Source organism: Salmo trutta, chromosome 21 (assembly GCF_901001165.1).
Source record: "Salmo trutta chromosome 21, fSalTru1.1, whole genome shotgun sequence".
Lineage (NCBI taxonomy): Eukaryota > Metazoa > Chordata > Actinopteri > Salmoniformes > Salmonidae > Salmo > Salmo trutta.
The window spans coordinates 43,553,152-43,576,430 of NC_042977.1; the positions used below are offsets into that span (position 1 = coordinate 43,553,152).

The 23,279-nt window shown below is 43.7% G+C and overlaps 2 protein-coding genes and 1 long non-coding RNA gene across 3 annotated transcripts; all 3 read left to right on the forward strand.

Moving 5' to 3' along the window:
* Positions 1 to 387: 387 nt before the first annotated feature.
* On the forward strand, positions 388 to 2,758 carry czib (CXXC motif containing zinc binding protein). Its single transcript, XM_029705828.1, has 8 exons — positions 388 to 423; positions 512 to 595; positions 1,104 to 1,160; positions 1,264 to 1,345; positions 1,495 to 1,526; positions 1,759 to 1,836; positions 2,188 to 2,253; positions 2,391 to 2,758. The coding sequence occupies exons 1-8, from the start codon at positions 418 to 420 to the stop codon at positions 2,466 to 2,468; spliced, it is 483 nt and encodes a 160-aa protein (XP_029561688.1). The 5' UTR covers positions 388 to 417; the 3' UTR covers positions 2,469 to 2,758.
* A 278-nt stretch (positions 2,759 to 3,036) lies between these two features.
* On the forward strand, positions 3,037 to 22,391 carry scp2a (sterol carrier protein 2a). The gene is made up of 16 exons (XM_029705826.1): positions 3,037 to 3,287; positions 4,117 to 4,171; positions 4,387 to 4,458; positions 5,040 to 5,171; positions 6,811 to 6,875; positions 7,340 to 7,466; positions 7,638 to 7,701; positions 7,868 to 7,954; positions 8,175 to 8,325; positions 8,420 to 8,567; positions 9,212 to 9,319; positions 11,730 to 11,883; positions 14,195 to 14,288; positions 14,735 to 14,864; positions 17,106 to 17,185; positions 22,204 to 22,391. The coding sequence occupies exons 1-16, from the start codon at positions 3,111 to 3,113 to the stop codon at positions 22,297 to 22,299; spliced, it is 1,740 nt and encodes a 579-aa protein (XP_029561686.1). The 5' UTR covers positions 3,037 to 3,110; the 3' UTR covers positions 22,300 to 22,391.
* On the forward strand, positions 19,587 to 21,708 carry LOC115157513 (uncharacterized). Its single transcript, XR_003868467.1, has 2 exons — positions 19,587 to 20,984; positions 21,036 to 21,708. It is a non-coding gene; the product is annotated as an uncharacterized LOC115157513 (long non-coding RNA).
* Positions 22,392 to 23,279: the final 888 nt, after the last annotated feature.

Sequence of the window (23,279 nt, forward strand, 5' to 3'; positions counted from 1 at the left end):
AATAAAGCACGTATAGATCTGTTGTCCTGGCGGAGCAAGGAGAAAAACATTTTCCCTATTGGAGAATCAACTGGATTTAAGCGAGGGTAGATCAAGAAGGTGAGGTCTGGCTATACCTCTAAATAACATGAGAGTTCCAGATGGAATAGCATCAAAGACAGGCGAACTCTCTAGGTGTTACAGGGATATTGTAACGATACATATAAAAAAAACCTCATAATTGAGTAACAATACTTCTGAATTAAAAAGTTGACTCACCAGCAGGATATGATTATTTAACCAGTTCTTAAAAAATAAAGACTTTTCTGTACAAAATATCCTTAGCTGATTGATTCTTGACAATGCGGAAAAGCGTGCCTTGACGTAGCTACGCTTGCGTATTTTGAAACGTGTTTACGCAATTGTACTAGTGTCAAGATGGTGGTAAGTGAGGCGACATCATTCAGAGCATGCACGCTTGCCAACAATATTTACATTGCCATGAATGAAATACTTGTTATATGTTTCATAGAAAATTGGGCTGCAGTTCAAAGCCACTTTGGAAAATGTCACAAATGTGCGGCCAGTAGGTGAAGACTTCCGCTGGTTTCTAAAGGTAACTAAGAACTTGCTGACAATCTGAAGCTAGCCATTTTACGATTAGTTATAACGTTATATTTGTCATGACACACAATAAGCGAATTTGTCAAATGGTGAAAAGTTGTCACTACATAAACAAGACATTTACAGCACGACTAGCTATGAAAGGTACTCCTGTGACGTTATTTTCAAAACATTGCTAGTTTTTAGTCAGTAAGAAATACGCATGTGACATGTAACGTTAGGCCGCTAACGGTATGTAACAATACAAAAGCAGTGCTGATGTAGTGTTGTGGACTCCCAATAACCCATAGAATTAGAATAGAATGTGTATGCCATAACTACACACAATGTATGCTTCCCTAGTTGACAGACTATTCCCTATAAAGTACACTACTTTTTTTTACCAGAACATGTGCCCTGATCAATCATAGGGAATAGGGCTGTAGTATAAAGTAGTGCACTACATAGGGAATAGGGTGCCATTTGTGACAAATACCTTAACATATGTACTTTTGTCACAGTTAAAATGTGCCAATTGTGGTGAGATCCCAGAGAAATGGCAGTATATCAACCTTATGGTCAGTAAAGGTGAATTTATAAATGTGTCTTATTATTCAAAATCACATTTGATATGGTGACAACGGATATTCCACACTTTGCAGTGACTGACTGTTTCCCTAGGACAGTGTACCACTCAAAGGAGGAAGAGGGAGCGCCAGCATGGTGCAGAAGTGTAAACTCTGTGCCAGGGATAATTCTATTGGTAAGCAAACAGAGAAGTTTTACACATAAGTTGTTTCATACATTCAGCCATTTCACTTTCCTTTGGGGATCTGAGATGACTGGATAGAGGTAAGCAACAGCTCCACATTGTTTCTGCCATGATGTTCATATGTATGTGTCTGTTCACAGATATCATGAGAGACACAATCACCCCGTACAATGTGAGTACAGTTATTATTGTGAAGCTTACCTCTCAATTGATCCTTGGCTTGACTGCAATTGAAGGTGGGAATTGTTTAGTAGTAATAATACTGCCTATTTCATCCTACCACTCTTGCTGCTGACACTTGTATTGTTCTGTAGCAGAACACTTCATCTTTAAAACACAAGTATTTATTTATTTCAGCCACTCACATCTTCTTGTCTCTTCCTCATGGTGCTGCTGCTGTGAAGGCTGAGGATAGTGAGAGGTTTAAGACCATGGTGCAGTTTGAGTGTCGAGGCCTGGAGCCGGTGGACTTCCAACCACAAGTGAGAACAGAGCACACTCTTGTACTGTATGTTGTTAAGTCTCAGCTAAGGTTGTAGCACAGATTATAGCATCAGTGAATTTGTTTTCTCCCTTTCTGACTATTCTGATAAAGTATAACAATTGGATCCACTCTACCATTCAAAAACAGATTCCAAATGTTTAGCATAGACATTTCTGAAACCTTGACATTTTCTTTATTTAGTATTTTTTTGTAACAGTTTAATGACAAATGTTCTTAAGAACTTGTAATACTGCTGAAAGAGCAATAAAGTGAACTAAAACATTTGCTTTACAATACTACAACACCTCAACCTTGTCCCCTGTCTCTAACATCACATTACTTTGAACAGGCGGGCTTTGCTGCAGAGGGAGCTGAGTCGGGGACCAAGTTTCCTGAAATCACCTTACTGGAAAAAGTTAGTATTTTTGATCTACGGCCAGTAGGTCATCATTGTAAATGTGAACATTGATAACAAGAATAGTTTCCAGTACCCAATACAATAGTTATTTTCAGTTCAAGAACAGTGTTTTTAATACTTCTTCTCCATATCAGGACTGGACAGAATATGACGAGAAGGCCAGCGAGTCAGTGGGCATCTATGAGGTCACACACCAGTTCATCAAGTGTTGAGTTACAGTCAAGTGCTTTGTACGACCAGCTAGCCCAGGTGACGGGATGTAAACACACTGGCCAGATACCGACAGCCATTTCAGTCAGTGGATATCAGACGCTTCCAATGCTAATGCAGTGCTGTTGACAGTTATAATGCAGTGCTGTTTGGTTTGTGACAAGAAAGAAGCATTTGAGGATTGATTGGGTGGAATGTCCATCCACATCATCCTGGATTGAATGAGATATGTGACCATGCCTTTCCTTTTGACACTACCCCAATAAAGATAATGAATGAAATAAATAAAAAACTGATGTGGTTTTAAGGTTTTCTCTGCCTGGAATGATCAGTATCAGAATGCATTGAGTAAATCTGAGGCACTTCGGTCACAAGAAGTAGTGATGAAACTCAGCCATGTATGACTGCCACTGTTTTGAAAGTTTGTTGTTACAATTGTCAACAATAGCACAGTACTTTTACTCTAAAACGCACGTTTTAATACAGTCAATAGTAAAACATCTCGCTAACGTTAGGTATTTGGCCAGAGTTCATCCATTGTTTACACAACTGGACACACTTTCAAATGACTTCATTAATCAGTCACTGTACTGTGTAACGTTAATATGGGTGTAGATGGCTAGCATTATTACAGGCAAGGAGTTATGCTGCGTTCATTTGCTCCACTGAAACTCCTTCGTAGTACTTTGACTTCTCAGTTCTGTGAACGGTTGTCATCCGTATTGTCACTCTGCCCTCTTGGAAGCACCAGTCTCAGCACAACAACCAGAATGGCTCCTCAAAAGAACAGAGTATTCGTCATTGGAGTGGGAATGACAAAGGTAAAACTTGCTATTGGTTATAACCTATAAATGGTTGCATTTCGACTAGCATCCATGCTAGCTGGATTGCTATCTAGTATTGAAATACTATTTATTAAAGAGCTAGCGCGTTGTCCTTAGCTAGATAACGTTACCTGTCATGTTGGTTAGCAGCATTTCCAAAGAAACGTAGGTAGCTACAGAAGCTTTTCATTTCTTTCGATATTTAACGTAGGCTAAACAACTACTGTTAGCTAAACATATAACGCGAGATTCAAGGCTTTTGTCAGCTGTTCATGTTGGTGTTGCTAGCTAACTAGGTAACTACAGTAACGTAGCTAAATTAGCTAGCTTTCAAGCTATGCTAGTTAGCTAACACAAAACATTGAATAACAACTATATTGGGCTAACGATGTTTACAATTGTATTGTGAAGTATGGCTTGAAAATGTATTTGCTAGCTAGCTAAAATGAAATTGCCATACGTGGCATTTTAAAACCCAGTCTAATCTGAAAGTCCAATACTCCATGGTCATAGGCTAATTGTGCCAAGGGTCATGGATGCATTGCACACACCAATGGCTAGATAAACACTAGCTACATTGCATGCAGCAGAAGGACGCCCCTCCTGTACAGTCAGAATTAGAAGAATACTTTCTTTGTCGATTGCCTTTTCAGATCACACACACACAGGGGTTGTCAGCCATAGTACCGAGCAGTTTACGGGCAAAGTGCCTTGCTCAAGTACACAGCAGTCATGTTGACCCAGAGCTCTGTCTGTGTAGTAGTTGAACTGTTATCCCCAGTCTGAGATTTGATCCAGAACCCTCTCCTGTGTTTTGTCTTTGCAGTTTGAGAAGCCAGGAAAAGAAGACTTTGACTATCCCGACATGGCAAAGATAGCAGGTGGTTGTCATTTCATTTCATTACTGTACCTGTCCTGTACTTACCAACATTGCTACATTCACCTGGATACACCTTGAGCAAAAGTCACCTGGATACTGCCTGGTTATAATACCCTGTGTTGTACATGTCATATAATAGTCCCATTCTACATGCAACATTTTGAGCGATGCCCATTGTTCCCTGTTGTGTCTTATAATCATGTTCTTATGACTCAGGTGAGAGGGCCTTGTCTGATGCTGGAGTCCCCTACTCTGCCATAGAGCAAGCCTGTGTGGGCTATGTGTATGGTAAGAGACTGTCATTGCTTATAATGTTAACTGTCCGTTACTTAACAGTCTTTTTTTAGGCACATTAAATGCCTTGTGAGTTGCCTTCAAATTCAGTCCAAAAGTGCTGTAAGTGTCCACCCAGTAATAAGCTATCATTTTACATTTTAGTCATTTAGCAGACGCTCATATCCAGAGCGACTTACAGTAGTGAATGCATACATTTCATTTTTTATTTTATTTTTTCTCCTACTGGTCCCCCGTGGGAATCAAAACCACAACCCTGGCATTGCAAACACCATGCTCTACCAACTGAGCCAACAGGCCTATACAATGATGTTGTATAGGCCTAGTAATAAGCTATGATGTTGTATAGGCCTGTAAGATATTATAACACAACGCAATCATTCACCTGAGCTGACCTGTGTCTGTGTCATGAAGAGAACTGTCTAGTGATGAACTATTGCTTTTAAAACAAGATCACTTTAAGATGAGGTCATTTTGACATCTGTCTGTCCATCTGTGTGTCTCATCATGTCTCAGGTGACTCCACTTGTGTTACTGTCAATGTAAATGACCATATTATTATCATTATTTTTCAGGTGACTCTACCTGTGGTCAGAGGGCCATCTACCACAGCCTTGGCCTGTCAGGGATCCCCATCATCAACGTCAACAACAACTGCTCCACAGGCTCCACAGCCCTGTTCATGGCCCGACAGCTAATCCAGGGAGGTGAGTGGGACTCGACCATAGTTATATTAATCATATCTGTGTTACACATACAGTACTCTATATATACAAAAGTATGTGGACACCCCTTGAAATTTGTGGATTCGGCTATTTCAGCCACGCCCATTGCTGACAGGTGTATAAAATTGAGCACACAGTTGTTCAATCTCCATAGACAAACATTGGCAGTAGAATGTCCTTACTGAAGAGCTCAGTGACTTTCAACGTGGCACTGTCATAGGATACCACCTTTCCAACAAGTCAGTTCGTACAATTTCTGCCCTGTTAGAGCTGCCCCGGTCAACTGTAAGTGCTGTTATTGTGAAGTGGAAATGTCTAGGAGCAACAAAGGTTCTGCTGCGAAGTGGTAGACCACACAAGCTCACAGAACGGAACCGCCAGGTGCTGAAGCGTGTACAAATCGTCTGTCCTCAGTTGCAACGCTCACTACCGAGTTCTGCACAAGATCTGGAACTGCCTCTGGAAGCAACGTCAGCACAAGATCTGTTTGTCAGGAGCTTCATGTAATGGGTTTCCATGGCCGAGCAGCCGCACACAAACCTAAGATTGCAATGCCAAGCGTCGGCTGGAGTGGTGATTTAGATGCACTATTGTAAAGTGGTTGTTCCACTGGATATCATAAGGTGAATGCACCAATCTGTAAGTCGCTCTGGATAAGAGCGTCTGCTAAATGACTTAAATGTAAATGTAAATGTGGTGTAAAGCTCGCCACCATTGGACTCTGGAGCAGAGCAGAAACACGTTCTCTGTAGTGATGAATCACGCTTCACCATCTGCAAGTCTGACGGATGAATCTGGGTTTGGTGGATGCCAGGAGAACGCTACCTGCCCAAATGCATAGTGCCAACTGTGAAGTTTGGTGGAGGAGGAATAATGGTCTGCGGTTGTTTTTCATGGTTCGGGCTAGACCCCTTAGTTCCAGTAAAGGAAAATCTTAACGTTACAGCATACAATGATGTTCTAGATGATTCTGTGCTTCCAACTTTTTGGCAACAGTTTGGGGAAGGCTCGTTCCTGTTTCGGCATGACAATTCCCTCTGTGCACAAATTAAGGTCCATACAGAAAAGGTTTGTCGAGATCAATGTGGAAGAACTTGACTGACCTGCACAGAGCCCTGACCTCATACCCATCGAACACTTTTTGCGATGAATTGGAATGCAGACTGCGAGCCAGGCCTAATTGCCCAACATCAGTGCCTGACCTCACTAATGCTCTTGTGGCTGAATGGAAACATGTCCCCGCAGCAGTGTTCCAACATCTAGTGGAAAGCCTTCCCAGAAGAGAGGAGGCTGTTATAGCAGCAAAGAGAGGACCACCTCCATATTAATGCCCATGATTTTGGAATGAGATGTTCGACGAGCAGGTGTCCACATACTTTTTTTATCCTTCCCTGGACGTCATTGGATGGGACACAAAGAGGTGAGTGGGACTGAGAGAGAGGGGGGGCAGGATTGATTCCTAGAACTAGGAGTCTTTCCCTGCTCTGGTCACATGTTCAGGACAAACTCCTGACCCTAGTGATGCCATGTCCTGGAAGCAAACTGAAGTAGGATGCATGCTCATCTCCTATGATCCGTCTTATGCTGGACCTAAACATATGCCTTCTTTTGCTGACTGTAGGTCTGGCCGACTGTGCACTAGCCCTTGGCTTTGAAAAGATGGAGAGAGGCTCCTTGTCATCAAAGGTAAGACCAATTGTAGTACATGATCAGGACTAACCCGGTGTATTGTAGTTCATGGACAGGACAAACCCGGTGTATTGTAGTTCATGGACAGGATAAACCCGGTGTATTGTAGTTCATGGACAGGACAAACCCGGTGTATTGTAGTTCATGGACAGGACAAACCCGGTGTATTGTAGTTCATGGACAGGACTAACCCGGTGTATTGTAGTTCATGGACAGGACTAACCCGGTGTATTGTAGTTCATGGACAGGACTAACCCGGTGTATTGTAGTTCATGGACAGGACTAACCCGGTGTATTGTAGTTCATGGACAGGACTAACCCGGTGTATTGTAGTTCATGGACAGGACTAACCCGGTGTATTGTAGTTCATGGACAGGACTAACCCGGTGTATTGTAGTTCATGGACAGGACTAACTTGGTGTATTGTAGTTCATGGACAGGACTAACCCGGTGTATTGTAGTTCATGGACAGGACTAACCCCATGGACAAGCATATGGAGGTGATGTTCAACACATATGGGATGGCAGCAGCACCGGCAGCACCACAGATGTTTGGCAACGCCGGCAGAGAACACATGGAGAAATACGGTAAACATGATGGTGTGCGTGCACGTGTGTACAGTACCTTATGAAGTGTTGTTGGTGCTGTTCTCAGCCTTTTCTTTCATCTGGATGATACACCATGTAGTGTGTGACTGTGGAACTCTGGGAAGTCTGTCATTGAATAGTTACGTGTATTCATTCCCGGGACTCTTCCAGGTACTACACCAGAGCACTTTGCTAAAATCGCATGGAAGAACCACAAGCATTCCACCAACAACCCGTAAGACTGCAACCATCAACTCTTTAACACACAGAAGGCCTGGTCATTAGAAATTGCCTTCTTTGACCAATCCAATGATCAATGTTTTCCTGCCACTGCATGACGTGTGTGTGTGTGTGTGTGTGTGTGTGTGTGTGTGTGTGTGTGTGTGTGTGTGTGTTAACAGGTACTCTCAGTTCCAGGATGAGTACAGTCTGGACCAGGTCAAACAGTCCAGGAAGGTGTTTGAGTTCCTTACTCTTCTCCAGTGTTGGTAAGGAGTCCCGCTATCTCTCTGGGGCAGTGCTTCCCCTACCAGAGGATAGGCAGAGCGGGGCAGCCCTCCCTTACCTCCACCTTTATAGTGTTTGGCTTTATTTGATTACAAATAAACATTTTGGTGTTAAGGACCAGGGTGTTTGTACTCTGGCAGGAAAATAATTCATGGGTCACTAACACTGTCTCACCCCCCCTCCCCCCCCCCCCCCCCCCAGTCCTACCTCTGACGGTGCAGGGGCAGCTGTCCTGGCCAGTGAGGGCTTTGTGAGGCGCCATGGTCTAGAGCACCAGGCGGTGGAGATCTTAGCCCAGGAGATGGTCACGGACCTCGCCACTACCTTCGACGACAATAGCTGCATGAAGATGGTGAGAGGGGACATAAAGCTGTTAAAAAGTATCCAACAACTTTTAAATGCAGAACAACAAAAAGATAGTGACTCATTGTGTTGTTTCCTGTTAGGTTGGATACGACATGACCTCCCTGGCAGCCAAGAAGTGTTTTGAGACAGCGGGTCTGAAACCCAGTGACGTCAATGTGATTGAGCTGCACGACTGTTTCTCTGCCAACGAGCTGATCACATACGAGGCTCTGGGGCTGTGCCCAGAGGGTGAGTCTGACCCTACCAATCTACGGCCTATTTCTAGCCACATAAAAGTAGCATTGTTAACTCCCTAGAATGTTTTTTTATTTAAAAAAAATATAGAATTGCCTTTTATTTGTTTTTCACTGTTTCTGATTTGTTCAGTTCAATGTTTTACTATAGTTGAATTATTCATATATTTTTTGAATGAGAGGCCATCTGTGTGTTTATTTGATCTCATGTCATACTCCTGTCATAAACATAATGAGTTTCACCCCCTGGCTGTGTTCCCTTAGCATTCTGAGTTTCACCCCCTGGCTGTGTTCCCTTAGCATTCAGAGTTTCACCCCCTGGCTGTGTTCTCTTTGCATTCTGAGTTTCACCCCCTGGCTGTGTTCGCTTAGCATTCTGAGTTTCACCCCCTGGCTGTGTTCGCTTAGCATTCTGAGTTTCACCCCCTGGCTGTGTTCCCTTAGCATTCTGAGTTTCACCCCCTGGCTGTGTTCGCTTAGCATTCTGAGTTTCACCCCCTGGCTGTGTTCCCTTAGTATTCTGTTCTGTTTTACCTTTGTACCACACTTTGTGAATGTCTGCCTGTAGGCCAACATGAAAATCTCTTTAAAGATCAAAGACATTAAATAATATAATACATCACTGTTCTATGTTCCTAGGTAAGGCTGGAGAGCTGATAGACAGAGGAGACAACACGTACGGAGGCCAGTGGGTGGTCAACCCCAGCGGAGGACTCATCTCTAAAGGACACCCTCTGGGAGCCACAGGTAATAACAACTATGACCAAGTGACCTCTAACCCCTGACCCCTCTCGCCATCACAAGTCAGCACAAACACCTGTTGCTGACCCCATAACCCCTGAGCTCGTAACCCTTGACCCCTCTATGAGCTACAGGTAAACAACACCAACCATCTCCTGCTGACCCAGTGACTTCATCCTCCTCCTAATCCAACAACTCATTTTGTATGCAACAAATGAATGTTGAAAAAGCTACATTATAAATTAAGATGGAATCTGAATGTGTGATGTGACTGTATTTCAGTCATGACCACCAGAGGGCAGTAGTCTCCTGAGAAAGTCAGTAACTCCCACAAAAGCCTTTATCCACGCTTTGCCTGTAACACACAGACAGGATGTGACATCCTGAGTAGTCCCAGGACAACTAAACATGCTTATGTATGCAACCAGGCACTAAACTAATACAGCGGAGGAATATACATTTGGCCCTTAATGCGAAGCCTAATTTTTGGGGTAAATCCAACACATCACTGAGTAACTGCCTCCTTATTTCCAAGCATGTTGGTGGCTGCATCATGGTGTGCTTGACATTGGCAAAGACTGGGGAGTTTTTCAGGATAAAAAATAAACGGAATGGAGCTAAGCACAGGCAAAATCCTAGAGGGAAAACCTGGTTCAGTCTGCTTTCCACCAGACACTGGGAGACAAATTCACCTTTCAGCAGGACAATAACCTACAACACAAAGCCACAATTACGCTGGAGATGCTTACCAAGACGACAGTGAAGTGTCCTGAGTGGCCAAGTAACAGGTTTGTATTAAATCTGCATAAAAATCTATGGCAAGACTTGAAAATTGCTGTCTAGCCATGATCCCCAACATCTTGACAGAGTTTGAAGAAATTTGAAGAGAATAAAGGGCAAATATAGCACACTCCAGATGTGCAAAGCTGTTATGAGACTGACCCAGAGTGACTCACAGCTGTAATCGCTGCCAAAGGTGTTTCTAACATGTATTGACTCAATTGTTGATACTTATATAATGACGGTATTTTATTTTCATTTTTAATAAATGATATACTTTTTTTCAAGATTATTCTTCCACTTTGAAATTAAAGAGGATTGTATGTAGATCGTTGACAAAAAAAATGACAATTGAATCAATTTTAATCCCACTTTGTAACACAGCAAGGGAGTTGTAGACTTTCTATAGCCACTGTACTGTATTTATTAAGGACCCCCCATTTAGTTCTTGCCAAGGCAGCAGCTACTCTTCCTTGGGTTTATTATGGATCCCCATTAGTTCCTGCCAAGGCAGCAGCTACTCTTCCTGGGGTTTATTATATGCTGGACCGCTAACCTAGGAGTCACGGCCAGCTTAGGGAGGGGTGTTAACGTGTCTCCCTCTTTGATGTGGCAGGCAAGAGTTGATGGAAATTAAGTGCATTGGAACGCTAGAGAGAATGAGATTTTGACCACGATGACCCGACCTGGTTAAATCAGAGAGGATTATAAATGTCTGTAATGGAGGCCGTATGTGTTAATTTTTCAATGTAGAAATTAGAAAAGCAAAATGGAAGGTCGTTGTGTTTTTATAGGGCAAGCGATGTGTTGTGTCAGGGACCTAGGGTTATTTTTCATTTGTGAAATGACATCCTGCCTCAGCCACACTCTGGGTTCAAATGCCTGTTGTCCATCTGGTTAGATTTAGCAATCCAGCATTAGCACTTACAGGCTTTGTGCGCGTGCGCCCGTGTGTGTGTGTGCGCGCGGCAGGAAGGACAAACAGGAAATCCATAATCTATGATAGGAAATCAATCTGTTAATTGAGACCTTTCAAATATGAAAACTTTTGAAATATAAAATGTTCATACATGTGATGTTCAGTTTGTTGTCCAAGTAGATATTACAGTAGGCTTTCCAATCCCGCTGGTTGTTAGCATGATGACTTTCTTATATAACGCTTATATAGCTGTAGAGTGCATTGACCTGTGATTTGTAAGTTCTGGCCCAGTTTTCTGAGCTCACAGACATCCTAGAGCTCTATATGGAATTCTGTGACTGACCTTCGTCTCTCTGTGGTGTATTACTCCGGTCTGGTTTAGTACATTAACCTCTCCTCTCTGTAGTTGATGTGTCAGGTCTGACCCAGTGTTCTGACCCCTCTCTCTCTCTCTCTCTCTCTCTCATTTTGTTCTTGTTGATTACTCTGGTCTGGCTGAGTGTTCTGATCTCTGGGATTGGCTCAGTGCATTGACCCTATCGGTTTCTGTTATTGCTCAGGTCTGTTCTATTGTGTTGGCCTTAATTTCTCTCTGTGGTTGATTAGTCAGGTCTGGCCCAGTGTTCTGATCTGATCTCTCTCTGTGTATGTGTCATTGACCTCCCCACTCTCTCTCTCTCTCTCTCTCTCTCTCTCTCTCTCTGTGTGCTTGCTCAGGTCTGGCCCAGTGTGCGGAGCTGTGCTGGCAGCTGAGAGGCCAGGCTGAGAGGAGGCAGGTCCCGGGGGCGAAGGTGGCCCTACAGCACAACATCGGCCTGGGAGGAGCTGTGGTCGTCACTCTCTACAGGATGGGGTTTCCTCAGGACGCCAGGTGAGTTTCTGCCTACCAACTTACTAATTAACTGACTAGGTGAGAAACAAACAACTGAGGTGATTTACCAAATGACTAAATAATTAGACTTTATCACTCAGATCCTTGCAGAAATCGTATGTTTAAAATAATAGAAACCAGTTTTTGTTGGGGGGGTGTAATTCCATGGTAACGGAATTACGCTGAGACTCAGATTTTTCACATTAAAATGTACAATAAATAAAACAATTTCTTTCCATGTTTAACAAACCATTCAACTCTATGCACAAAGACTACTTAGAACAATTTCCACAGAAAGTGTTACAAAAACACAGATGGAAAGTTTGGTAATAAAATATAACTTTTCCAGTAAAAGTTTTTATAGAAACAATTGACTGTGTAAATTGTTCAAAGTAGTCATTGTGCATAGAGTTGTTTGGTTTATTAAATGTTGAAATCAATGTTTTTTTGTTTGGCAAACATTTTAAAGTGACAAATCGGAGTCTCAGTGTAATTCCGTTAATGAGGAATTGCCCTGAAGCAAGGTTGAAATGGCTGTGTTACAGTATCTCTTCAGGCCTACATCTTCAAGTCATTGTTTGAACTGGGTAACGTGGTTCTTATCTCAACACTGTTTTTCACGCTATTGAATTGGCTTCAAAGATATAGTTGGCGGGCATTGTTCACAATCTTGTTGCTTCTCTGTGTGATAGTTGTTGTGAATTATTGTGAGGTAAAATGGGAGCATTCCTCACAACTCGATGTAATCCTCTATACTGCACCAAACCCATGTTTTGTAAAAAGTTCCTAATAACTGAGAAAGCAAAGATTCTCTCTCTCTCTCTCTCTCTCTCTCTCTCTCTCTCTCTCTCTCTCTCTCTCTCTCTCTCTCTCTCTCTCTCTCTCTCTCTCTCTCTCTCTCTCTCTCTCTCTCTCATATATATCAACAACAACAACATGGAACTACACATACATGTCCTTTCTCCTGAGTGACAGGCTATAGAAAAACACTTGATATTCAGGTAAATAATATACCTGTCGTTCAGTCTACCTGATGTGTAGGTGGACAGACCTGTCGTTCGGTCTACCTGATGTGTCGGTGGACAGACCTGTCGTTCAGTCTACCTGATGTGTCGGTGGACAGACCTGTCGTTCGGTCTACCTGATGTGTAGGTGGACAGACCTGTCGTTCAGTCTACCTGATGTGTAGGTGGACAGACCTGTCGTTCAGTCTACCTGATGTGTAGGTGGACAGACCTGTCGTTCAGTCTACCTGATGTGTAGGTGGACAGACCTGTCGTTCGGTCTACCTGATGTGTAGGTGGACAGACCTGTCGTTCGGTCTACCTGATGTGTAGGTGGACAGACCTGTCGTTCGGTCTACCTGATGTGTAGGTGGACAGACCTGTCGTTCGGTCTACCTGATGTGTAGGTGGACAGACCTGTCGTTCGGTCTACCTGATGTGTAGGTGGACAGACCTGTCGTTCGGTCTACCTGATGTGTAGGTGGACAGACCTGTCGTTCAGTCTACCTGATGTGTAGGTGGACAGACCTGTCGTTCAGTCTACCTGATGTGTAGGTGGACAGACCTGTCGTTCAGTCTACCTGATGTGTAGGTGGACAGACCTGTCGTTCAGTCTACCTGATGTGTAGGTGGACAGACCTGTCGTTCAGTCTACCTGATGTGTCGGTGGACAGACCTGTCGTTCAGTCTACCTGATGTGTCGGTGGACAGACCTGTCGTTCAGTCTACCTGATGTGTCGGTGGACAGACCTGTCGTTCGGTCTACCTGATGTGTAGGTGGACCGACAAGAAAGTACTGTAGTACTTATAACGTTCTCTACAACGGACTACCAGCAGCAGAAAAGTAGGATCTACACACTAGCTAATGGAGTTTCTTCAAGGATTTTGTTAGTAGGACAAAAGCCAAGGCTTGTGATTGTGTGTGTTTGAATGTACCAATGTTGAAAGTGGTTTTATCAAAGACAATTATCGTGTGTATCAAAAGAAGTGGACCAAATAGGGTTTAGTTTGGGACGTGGCCACAGCATGTACTTTAACCTTCTGTGTTGGAACAGATTAAGTGGAGATACTGTAGTATGGCCTTGGACCATACTCCTTTCAACATTGGTAAACACACACACACACACACACACACACACATTTGCACGCATACTCACACAAGCGCACACACTTTTACTTTATGACTGTCCTTCGATGATGTTGCGCACACACACACACACACACACACACGTTTTTACTAGCCCCTCTTTTCTCTCAGAGAACGCACTCTAACTGAAGCCGTGTTCTGTTCCTGTGTGTGTTTCTAGGTCCCATATAGCGGCTGTCCCCACCAGAGCAGAACGTCTGGAGGGCTTCAGAGTCTATTCTGTCTTCCAGGAGATAGAGAAGAAACTACAGGAGGTATACCACCTGGACAAACTAAATTCCTATTCATCATTTATATCCTTCTATACAAAGTCCAAATGTGTTCATGTTCTGTGTGGGCGCTGACGACTGCTTACCTCAGTCTCACTCTGCAGTGTCATTGCTGCTTGTTGTCACATCAATTAAGTGCCACATTTTAATGTTATTTAACAAAACTTTTTGTATTATAATAAGGACTTTATAAGGTAGTCTCTGTTTCTGTTTAACAGTCTGTCACCAGAGACCAATGTCAAGGTAGTCTCAGAACCCAGTACCACTAGCTAGCTACGTGATTTATGGAATCCGTCACCTCGTATAAATGTAGGTAACTTTAATCCTCCGCTAGCCTCCGCTGCCACATTAACCTAACACAACCCAACAGAACGCAGAACCATAACAGTCCATCTGTCTCTGCTCTGATGTCACATTGGGTTTGTCTGCAGGAAGGAGTAGACGTTGTGAAGAAGATTGGAGGAGTTTTTGCCTTCAAGGTGACAGATGGACCAGAGGGGACAGACGCTCTGTGGGTCGTAGATGCGAAGAATGGACAAGGCTCCGTGAGCAACGACGCTGGTGTGTGTGTGTGTGTGTGTGTGTGTGTGTGTGTGTGTGTGTGTGTGTGTGTCTGTCATCAGAATATCTGGTCTTTGTGTTTTGACAATGTTCTGTGTTTTTATCAATGTGAGCATTAGAGGACTTGGAGGAGATCGATGATCTTGGCTGAGATTCTGACATATTAGATTTCCTGACAAAAAAAACAGAACGACTGTCCCTCTGAGGAGATGGTTGTCTGCAGAATATAAATGACTGAAGGATGGGCGGTCTGTCTTCTGAGAGAGCAGCTCTGTAATGCAAAAGACAAAGAAGGATTTTAATCAATCGCCAAACACACACAATTCTTAAGTTGCTTCCTTTAGAAAACACACACACACACACACACACACACACACACACACACACACACAGAGAGAACTTTTAAATTGCTTCCATTATGGCTGTCTGGAGCAATGTCCTGTTCTTCCACTCAGCTCTGTTAAAACACCTTTCGAAACTTGGCCTTCCTCTGAGCCTTTCCTGTTATCAAACCCATCTCACTTGTTAGGACGTTGTATAGAAAGCAAGGTAGCGTCCCTAATCGCACCATATTCCCTATATGGAGCACTACTGTTGACCAGAGCACTATGGGGTGGCATTTGGGACATTGCCCCAATAGTACGTCTCTAAAGAGCAGCGAACATTTCATAAAAGCAACTTCCGTTGCAGCACAGTACACTTCATCCTGTCCCTGATACTGGAATGACAACTTGTTTTCTTCTTAACTACATGGACAGTAGTCTATCATGTTATCTAACCATGAATAGCACAGTCCCAATGATTATGGTTTTGGGCATTTAAGTTAACATGATGTCAAGGTTCCCATGTATTTTGCAGTATATAGTTGATTGGATTCTCGTACGGTTCCGATCAACAAGAAACTGAAGATGAGGGAGAAACTATAGAGCATACTTCCTCTTTTTCTGTTCGTAACAGCGTCGTTCTACAAAATCGTGCCTTTTGCGTCCCTTTTGATATTTTAAGTAGAAATTGTGCGCCCATGTTGAATTTTAAAATCCTGTTATATTAAATGACGTGCCATTTAATATAGACCACATGGAAAATTCAATAGATCATATTTTTTTTATATGAATAAAGACTTCCAACAGGGCAAAAACTGGTCAAATCAGTGTTTCCACGTCATTTCAACCAAAAAAAAAGTCAATGTGATAACGTTGGAATCAACATGGAAAACTGATTGGATTTTGCAAAAAAGGTCATCAACGTCTGGGCATTTTCTCTTTTTTTCACCCAACTTTGAATTGAAATCAAATGACATGGTGACATTTTGTGTTGTTTTCACATTGAATTCAAAACTGGACGTTGAACTGATGTCTGTGCCCGGTGGGTTGCTAAAGTAAAAAACAAATCTGCATTTTGACATTTTGTCCTTTAATGTTTTTACAACTTCTAGGAAGATTTTAACCTACTTAACCCAAACATTTCCCCAAGTTTTCACCGTCATTGTAATTCTCTAGTTACGTTGTTGCTTTGACAGTTATTTCTGAAAGCCTGTTATTTAATAATGTGACTAGTGAGTGATTCATTTATGTCTGTCTCTCATTTTAAGGTCAACCCTGTTACTTGAACTGAACTCTCGTTCTATATTCAAAAGAAATATTGAACATTTAATATTGAAATCATAGTGTAGAAGCAGGTGAGCTTTTTTTTGGCCATTTTCTGGTGTTTTGTGGTGGAAAACTGAGCGGGTCGAGCATAACACGTCAACCCTCTTCTCTTATCTACAGATAAGGGTAGAGATGTTTTTAACCATGACATTTTTTTGTGAAGCTTACATTTAATTGCCCCTCGCTGTTGCACACAACAAGCTTCCATTCCCCCTGTCACAAGGGGATATATGGCTGATGAGATGAAATCATCAACCCTGACACTTTATTTGGCACTTATAGGCACCTACTATAGTATTTTATTTTATAGTAGTACACTTTATAGGGAAACGGGTGCCATTTGGGACACAACCTATGTCACAGTAGTCATTTAATACTGGAAGAAGGTTTTTGTAGGGCAAGATAATTGAAGGAAAGTTTTTGTAGGGCAGGATAATTGAAGGAAGGTTTTTGTAGGGCAGGATAATTGAAGGAAGGTTTTTGTAGGGCAGGATAATTGAAGGAAGGTTTTTGTAAGGCAAGATAATTGAAGGAAAGTTTTTGTAGGGCAGGATAGTTTAACCTCTGTTATTTTATTCTCTCCTCCATTCAGATAAGAAGGCTGACTGCACTATCACCATGGGAGATGAAGACTTAATGAAGCTGATGACAGGCAAGATGAATCCACAGACTGTGAGTCCTTAAAACAACAATGAATAAGGTTGTGTCCCAAATGGCACCATATTCCCTATATAGTGCACAGCCTTTTTATCAGAGCTCCATGCTAATAGGGTGCTATTTTGGATGAAGCCCAATACTATTGTCCTCTTGTTCAGTTTTTATACACATTTATACAAAATATAAAAACAGAAATACCTTATTTACAGAAGTATTCAGACCCTTTGCTATTTGACTTTAAATTGAGCTCAGGTGCATCCTGTTCCTATTGATCATCCTTGGTGTTTCTACAACTTGATTGGAGTCCACCTGTGGTAAATTCAATTGATTTGGAAAGGCACACAATTGTCTATATAAGGTCCCACAGTTGATAGTCTTTGTCAGAGCAAAAACAAAGCCATGAGGTCGAAGGAATTGTCTGGATAGCTCCGAGACAGAATTGTGCCGAGGCACAGGTCTGGGGAAGGGTAACAAAACATTTCTGCAGCATTGAAGGTCCCTAACAACACAGTGGCCTCCGTCATTCTTAAATGGAATAAGTTAGGAACCACAAAGAATGTTCTTAGAGCTGGCCGCCCGGCCAAACTGAGCAATCGGGCAACAAGGACCTTGGTCAGGGAGGTGACCAAGAACCCGATGGTCACTCTGACAGAGCTCCAGAGTTCCTCTGTGGAGATGGGAGAACCTTCTAGAAGAACAACCATCTCTGCAGCACTCCACCAATCAGGCTTTTATGGGAGAGTGGCCAGACGGAAGTCACTCCTCAGTAAAAGGCGCATGACAGCCCGCTTGGAGTTTGCCAAAAGGCAACTAAAGGACCCTGACCATGAGAAACAAGATTCTCTGGTCTAATGAAACCAAGATTGAAATCTTTGGCCTGAATGTCAAGCGTCACGTCTGGAGGAAACCTGGCACCATCCCTACAGTGAAGCATGGTGGTGGCAGCATTTTGCTGTGGGGATGTTTTTCAGCGGCAGGGACTTAGAGACTATTCAGGATCGAGGGAAAGATGAATGGAACAAAGTACAGAGAGATCCTTGATGAAAACCTGCTCCAGAGCGCTCAGGACCTCAGACTGGGGCAAAGGTTCACCTTACAGCAGGGAAACGACCCTAAGCACATAGCCAAGACAATGCAGGAGTGGCTTTGGGACAATTCTCTGAATGTCCTTGAGTGGGCCAGCCAGAGCCCAGACTTGAACCTGTGCTGCAATACTCCCCATCCAACCTGACAGAGTTTGAGAGGATCTGCAGAGAAGAATGGGAGAAACTCCCCAAATACAGGTGTGCCAAGCTTGTAGCATCATACCCAAGAAGATTTGAGGCTGTAATCGCTGCCAAAGGTGCTCAACAAAGTACTGAGTAAAGGGTCTGAATACTTAGTAAATGTGATATTTCCGTTTTTGATTTTGTTTAAATTGTAAAAATAAGGCTGTAATATAACAAAATGTGAAAAAAGTCAAGGGGTCTGAATACTTTCTGAATGCTCTGTATACAGTAAAGTAAATCTCAGTCTCATTGATGGAGACCAGTCATTTAATTTCAATGAATTCTTATATTGATATTCTTCACTCACTTTTAGTCCAAATTAGGCTTGGGCGGTATACCAGGGTATTTGGAAAAAGCCACGGAATGGTTTTTCAATACTGTCATCTATTTATTTACATTTTTTAAATAAATGTGAATATTTGTAGGTACTTTTTAAGTTAATACCTGCAGTCAACTTGTGCAATGCATTAGCAGATGAAGCAAATTGGGTTCTTCATTTCACTTGTCACATTATTTTACATTATGAAGCTTACCGTTGTTAGGTTCTGACAACTAGGAAAAGCTCAAACCAAGTTTATTCACCCACTGAGTGAAACGGCTACAAAAACATGTTTACACAAGCACATATAATTATACCCTCCTACTAGGAGGCGTCAACTCCTTCTACGTATAGACAGCCAACACATCTCTGTTGCTATTCAGGAACTGAATTAGTTCCTCTCACTGATGTAGTCATGGCCCTGCCTCCTGTTAGAACCTTTGTGGGCATGTAAGAATATGTGTGTAACAGGACTGTTCCTTCTCACTTCATCTGACCTGACCTTGGGCTGAATTCCTCACTCCTCCCTACTCCACAGTCCTACCTTATCAGTGACTGAAACCAGGATCCATGAGATTTAACAATAACATGTTTGACAGAATGCAAACTTCCAGCCTCCCCCCTTGTCTCACTCAGTAACTTTCCATACACCTAGTTCTTATCCAGTTCTTAATATATACATTCATTAAATGTAATGTAATCAATGAATTCTAGTATCGTAACATGAATAAGTGTATTTCATTCTAGAATCCTGCACCGTACTTCCCCAAAAGAGTTGAGCCAGTCACGTTTTTGTTTGTAAATAGCACAACAGGAGAATAAAGATTAAAAAAAAAAAAGTTTTTCAATTTAACCTATATTTAACTAGACACATTCTTATTTACAATGACGGCCTATACCGGCCAAACCCGTACGACGCCGGTCCAGTTCTGCGCCTGGAGAAAGCGTGCTGGTGAGTCCATAGCATTCAATATTTATCTTATCGACGAGTCATTTGCGCGGCGCACACAAGGTGATGATTTGCACAATTGCTCTCCTTCACTTTCGCTTGTGTAAATGTCCACACTCACCGAAAATGACATCCGGTAGCTACTAGCTATGCTTGTATAACTTTATGAGCTGGATTTGCCTGTCTTTGCAATTTGTTTGTTTGTTTTCGATTGTTTTTTAAATTCTGCATTCTGGTAATAGAGGCTAAATGGGCTTTTCTTGCATTTTTTGTGCCCCCGTGCTGGGCTATGCCGGTAATACCGTGAATCCCGGGATAAGGAGGACTGTATGACAATATGAATGTTGCCCACCAAGCCTAGTGCAAATAGAGTTCCTCAGGAGAGGCAGATGTTACATAGATGCATGGAGATCAGCTTTTATGAATCTTGTAAGTATTTTTTTATTAATTCAAAAAATATATATATTAATTTGATTTTGGTCAAAATGACCAAAGCGAGCGAAGCCCAATCTTAAGTAGAATGCCAAATCTGATTTGATTGTTTTCTAAAAAATAGAAAAAGGAAATTGGCCAGTGTAATGAGATTAGTCCATGTCCAGAATGCATTCTGTTATGCCATAGGGTGGGTCTTCTCTCACTCTCACTCAACCCTCCTCTCCCCTAAAAAATAAATGTCTAGTCAAGGCCTTCAGATGTACTAAGGGCATCAACACCTTGTCTGTTCATGGACATTGACCCTGGACGTAAGGGACACAGTCTGACAACGCCCACAAACCAAGGACAATTCCCTCAACATGTGACAGACAGGGAGAGAAAAATCAATTGAATGACTTTGTTCACAAACTTCAGTCAACTTTACACACACAAGAAATGGAATGAGTATGTTTACCTACTTCAGCAAACAGTGTGGGTGTCCTCAAGCACTTTGCAATCACCCCAAAGTGTTCAAAATCAGAGGTCAAGTGGCACCAGGTACCACAGGGAAAGGCCAGGTGTGGTCTCAGACCTCTGTTAGGAACCCAGGTACCACAGGGAAAGGCCAGGTGTGGTCTCAGACCTCTGTTAGGAACCCAGGTACCACAGGGAAAGGCCAGGTGTGGTCTCAGACCTCTGTTAGGAACCCAGGTACCACAGGGAAAGGCCAGGTGTGGTCTCAGACCTCTGTTAGGAACCCAGGTACCACAGGGAAAGGCCAGGTGTGGTCTCAGACCTCTGTTAGGAACCCAGGTACCACAGGGAAAGGCCAGGTGTAGTCTCAGACCTCTGTTAGGAACCCAGGTACCACAGGGAAAGGCCAGGTGTAGTCTCAGACCTCTGTTAGGAACCCAGGTACCACAGGGGCCAGATTTGGCCAGGTATGGTTTCAGACCTCTGTTAGGAACCCAGGTACCACAGGGGCCAGATTTGGCCAGGTGTGGTTTCAGACCTCTGTTAGGAACCCAGGTACCACAGGGGCCAGATTTGGCCAGGTGTGGTTTCAGACCTCTGTTCAGATATAAAGGACTTGAAAGACCTGAGAGTGATGAGATTTATTGTTATTGAACTAACCTCGTCCCCAGGTTGGCTGGAGGACCAGACTATAACTGATTCCCTTGATCCATTTTCTGACGTTGAGGAGAAAGGGAGATGACACAGCAGGGAAATGTAGATTTTTACCATGGTGACGTTTTCAGCAGGTGGGCGTTTTCCAATCCAACTTTTCGCAATTGAGACAAAAGTAATACAAAGGGAGGAGAAATTCAACAGGGAAGAATGTGATTAATGGTAGTGGATGGGTGATTTTTTTCCAGGCTAAATCTAGGCCTACTTCCCATCCACACACCTGGGGCCATTGATTAATTTGATTTAATTGATCCTTTCAGCAACACTGAACACAGTCCTTTGGGTTTTCCCTTTAGGAAAGAGAAACCTTCACACTGCTCTTCTTAGTATCACTTATTTTATTCAAGCTTACGTGTCGGACTCGTAGTCTTCGTCAGAGCTTTTATTTTGAGAGTCAGCATCAGCGAGCAGAATTGAAGAAGTTGGAAAAAAACTTGAATTGAACCTTTATTTAACCACGAAAGACACTTGAGGTTAGAAACCTCTTTTTGTACCATTTAACAGACATCACACACATACTTCCTCAAGGATGAATCCTGCAATGTTATGGTTGGTTTTTTGGGGTGTAGATCTGGGCCATTAATCTCGTCACCGTTTATGCATTGGATTTGTCTGAACCGCTGAAACGCAGGCAGACATGCCTCCAGTTGGTTCATGTCAGAGCAGAGCCGTTCCCTGGCTTCAAGCTGTCACCCTGACCAACACTGACACTGCCAGCCTCTCCCGCTCTCTCTTTCTCTCTCCCCCGTGTCCCAGTTTTCAGTGAACCGTGTTAATCGTGCAACTGGGTAATCTGAACCCTTTAAACCTTGGAGCCTGAGCAGTAGTTGACTTTCCTATGTTTTAACCCATTCCCCTCTGATTATAATTTCTCTCCCCTACCTGTCTGCTGCAGGCATTCTTCCAGGGCAAGCTGAAGATCGCAGGAAACATGGGCATGGCCATGAAGCTTCAGAGTCTGCAGCTGGTGCCAGCCAAAGCCAAGCTGTGATTGGCTGATACACCCTCAGCTCTGGAACTCCTGACATATGTAGCAGTTATGCACATTCTCTCACCCCTCCTCTCACCTCTCTCTAACCTCTCTCACCCCTCCTCTCACCTCTCTCTAACCTCTCTCACCCCTCCTCTCACCTCTCTCACCCCTCCTCTCAGCTCTCACTCACCTCTCTTCCCCCTCGCTCACCTCTCTTCCCCCTCGCTCACCTCTCTTCCCCCTCGCTCACCTCTCTTCCCCCTCGCTCACCTCTCTTCCCCCTCGCTCACCTCTCTTCCCCCTCGCTCACCTCTCTTCCTCCTCGCTCACCTCTCTTCCCCCTCGCTCACCTCTCTTCCCCCTCGCTCCTCTCTCTTCCCCCTCGCTCCTCTCTCTTCCCCCTCGCTCCTCTCTCTTCCCCCTCGCTCACCTCTCTTCCCCCTCGCTCACCTCTCTTCCCCCTCGCTCACCTCTCTTCCCCCTCGCTCCTCTCTCTTCCCCCTCGCTCACCTCTCTTCCCCCTCGCTCCTCTCTCTTCCCCCTCGCTCCTCTCTCTTCCCCCTCGCTCACCTCTCTTCCCCCTCGCTCACCTCTCTTCCCCCTCGCTCACCTCTCTTCCCCCTCGCTCACCTCTCTTCCCCCTCGCTCCCCTCTCTTCCCCCTCGCTCACCTCTCTTCCCCCTCGCTCACCTCTCTTCCCCCTCGCTCACCTCTCTTCCCCCTCGCTCACCTCTCTTCCCCCTCGCTCCTCTCTCTTCCCCCTCGCTCACCTCTCTTCCCCCTCGCTCACCTCTCTTCCCCCTCGCTCACCTCTCTTCCCCCTCGCTCACCTCTCTTCCCCCTCGCTCCTCTCTCTTCCCCCTCGCTCACCTCTCTTCCCCCTCGCTCACCTCTCTTCCCCCTCGCTCACCTCTCTCTCTCTCACCTCTCCTCCTCTCACCCCTCCTCCTCTCTCTCTCTCCTCTCTCACCTCTCCTCCTCTCTATCATCTCATTCCA

Coding starts and splice junctions, on each gene's coding strand:
- czib (XM_029705828.1), top strand. Junction 596..1,103: donor ACTTCCGCTGGTTTCTAAAG/GTAACTAAGAAC, acceptor CTTTTGTCACAG/TTAAAATGTGCCAATTGTGG. Junction 1,527..1,758: donor ACACAATCACCCCGTACAAT/GTGAGTACAGTT, acceptor GCTGCTGTGAAG/GCTGAGGATAGTGAGAGGTT.
- scp2a (XM_029705826.1), top strand. CDS start 3,111: ATGCTGCGTTCATTTGCTCCACTGAAACTCCTTCGTAGTACTTTGACT. Junction 7,955..8,174: donor CTTACTCTTCTCCAGTGTTG/GTAAGGAGTCCC, acceptor CCCCCCCCCCAG/TCCTACCTCTGACGGTGCAG. Junction 9,320..11,729: donor ACACCCTCTGGGAGCCACAG/GTAATAACAACT, acceptor GTGCTTGCTCAG/GTCTGGCCCAGTGTGCGGAG.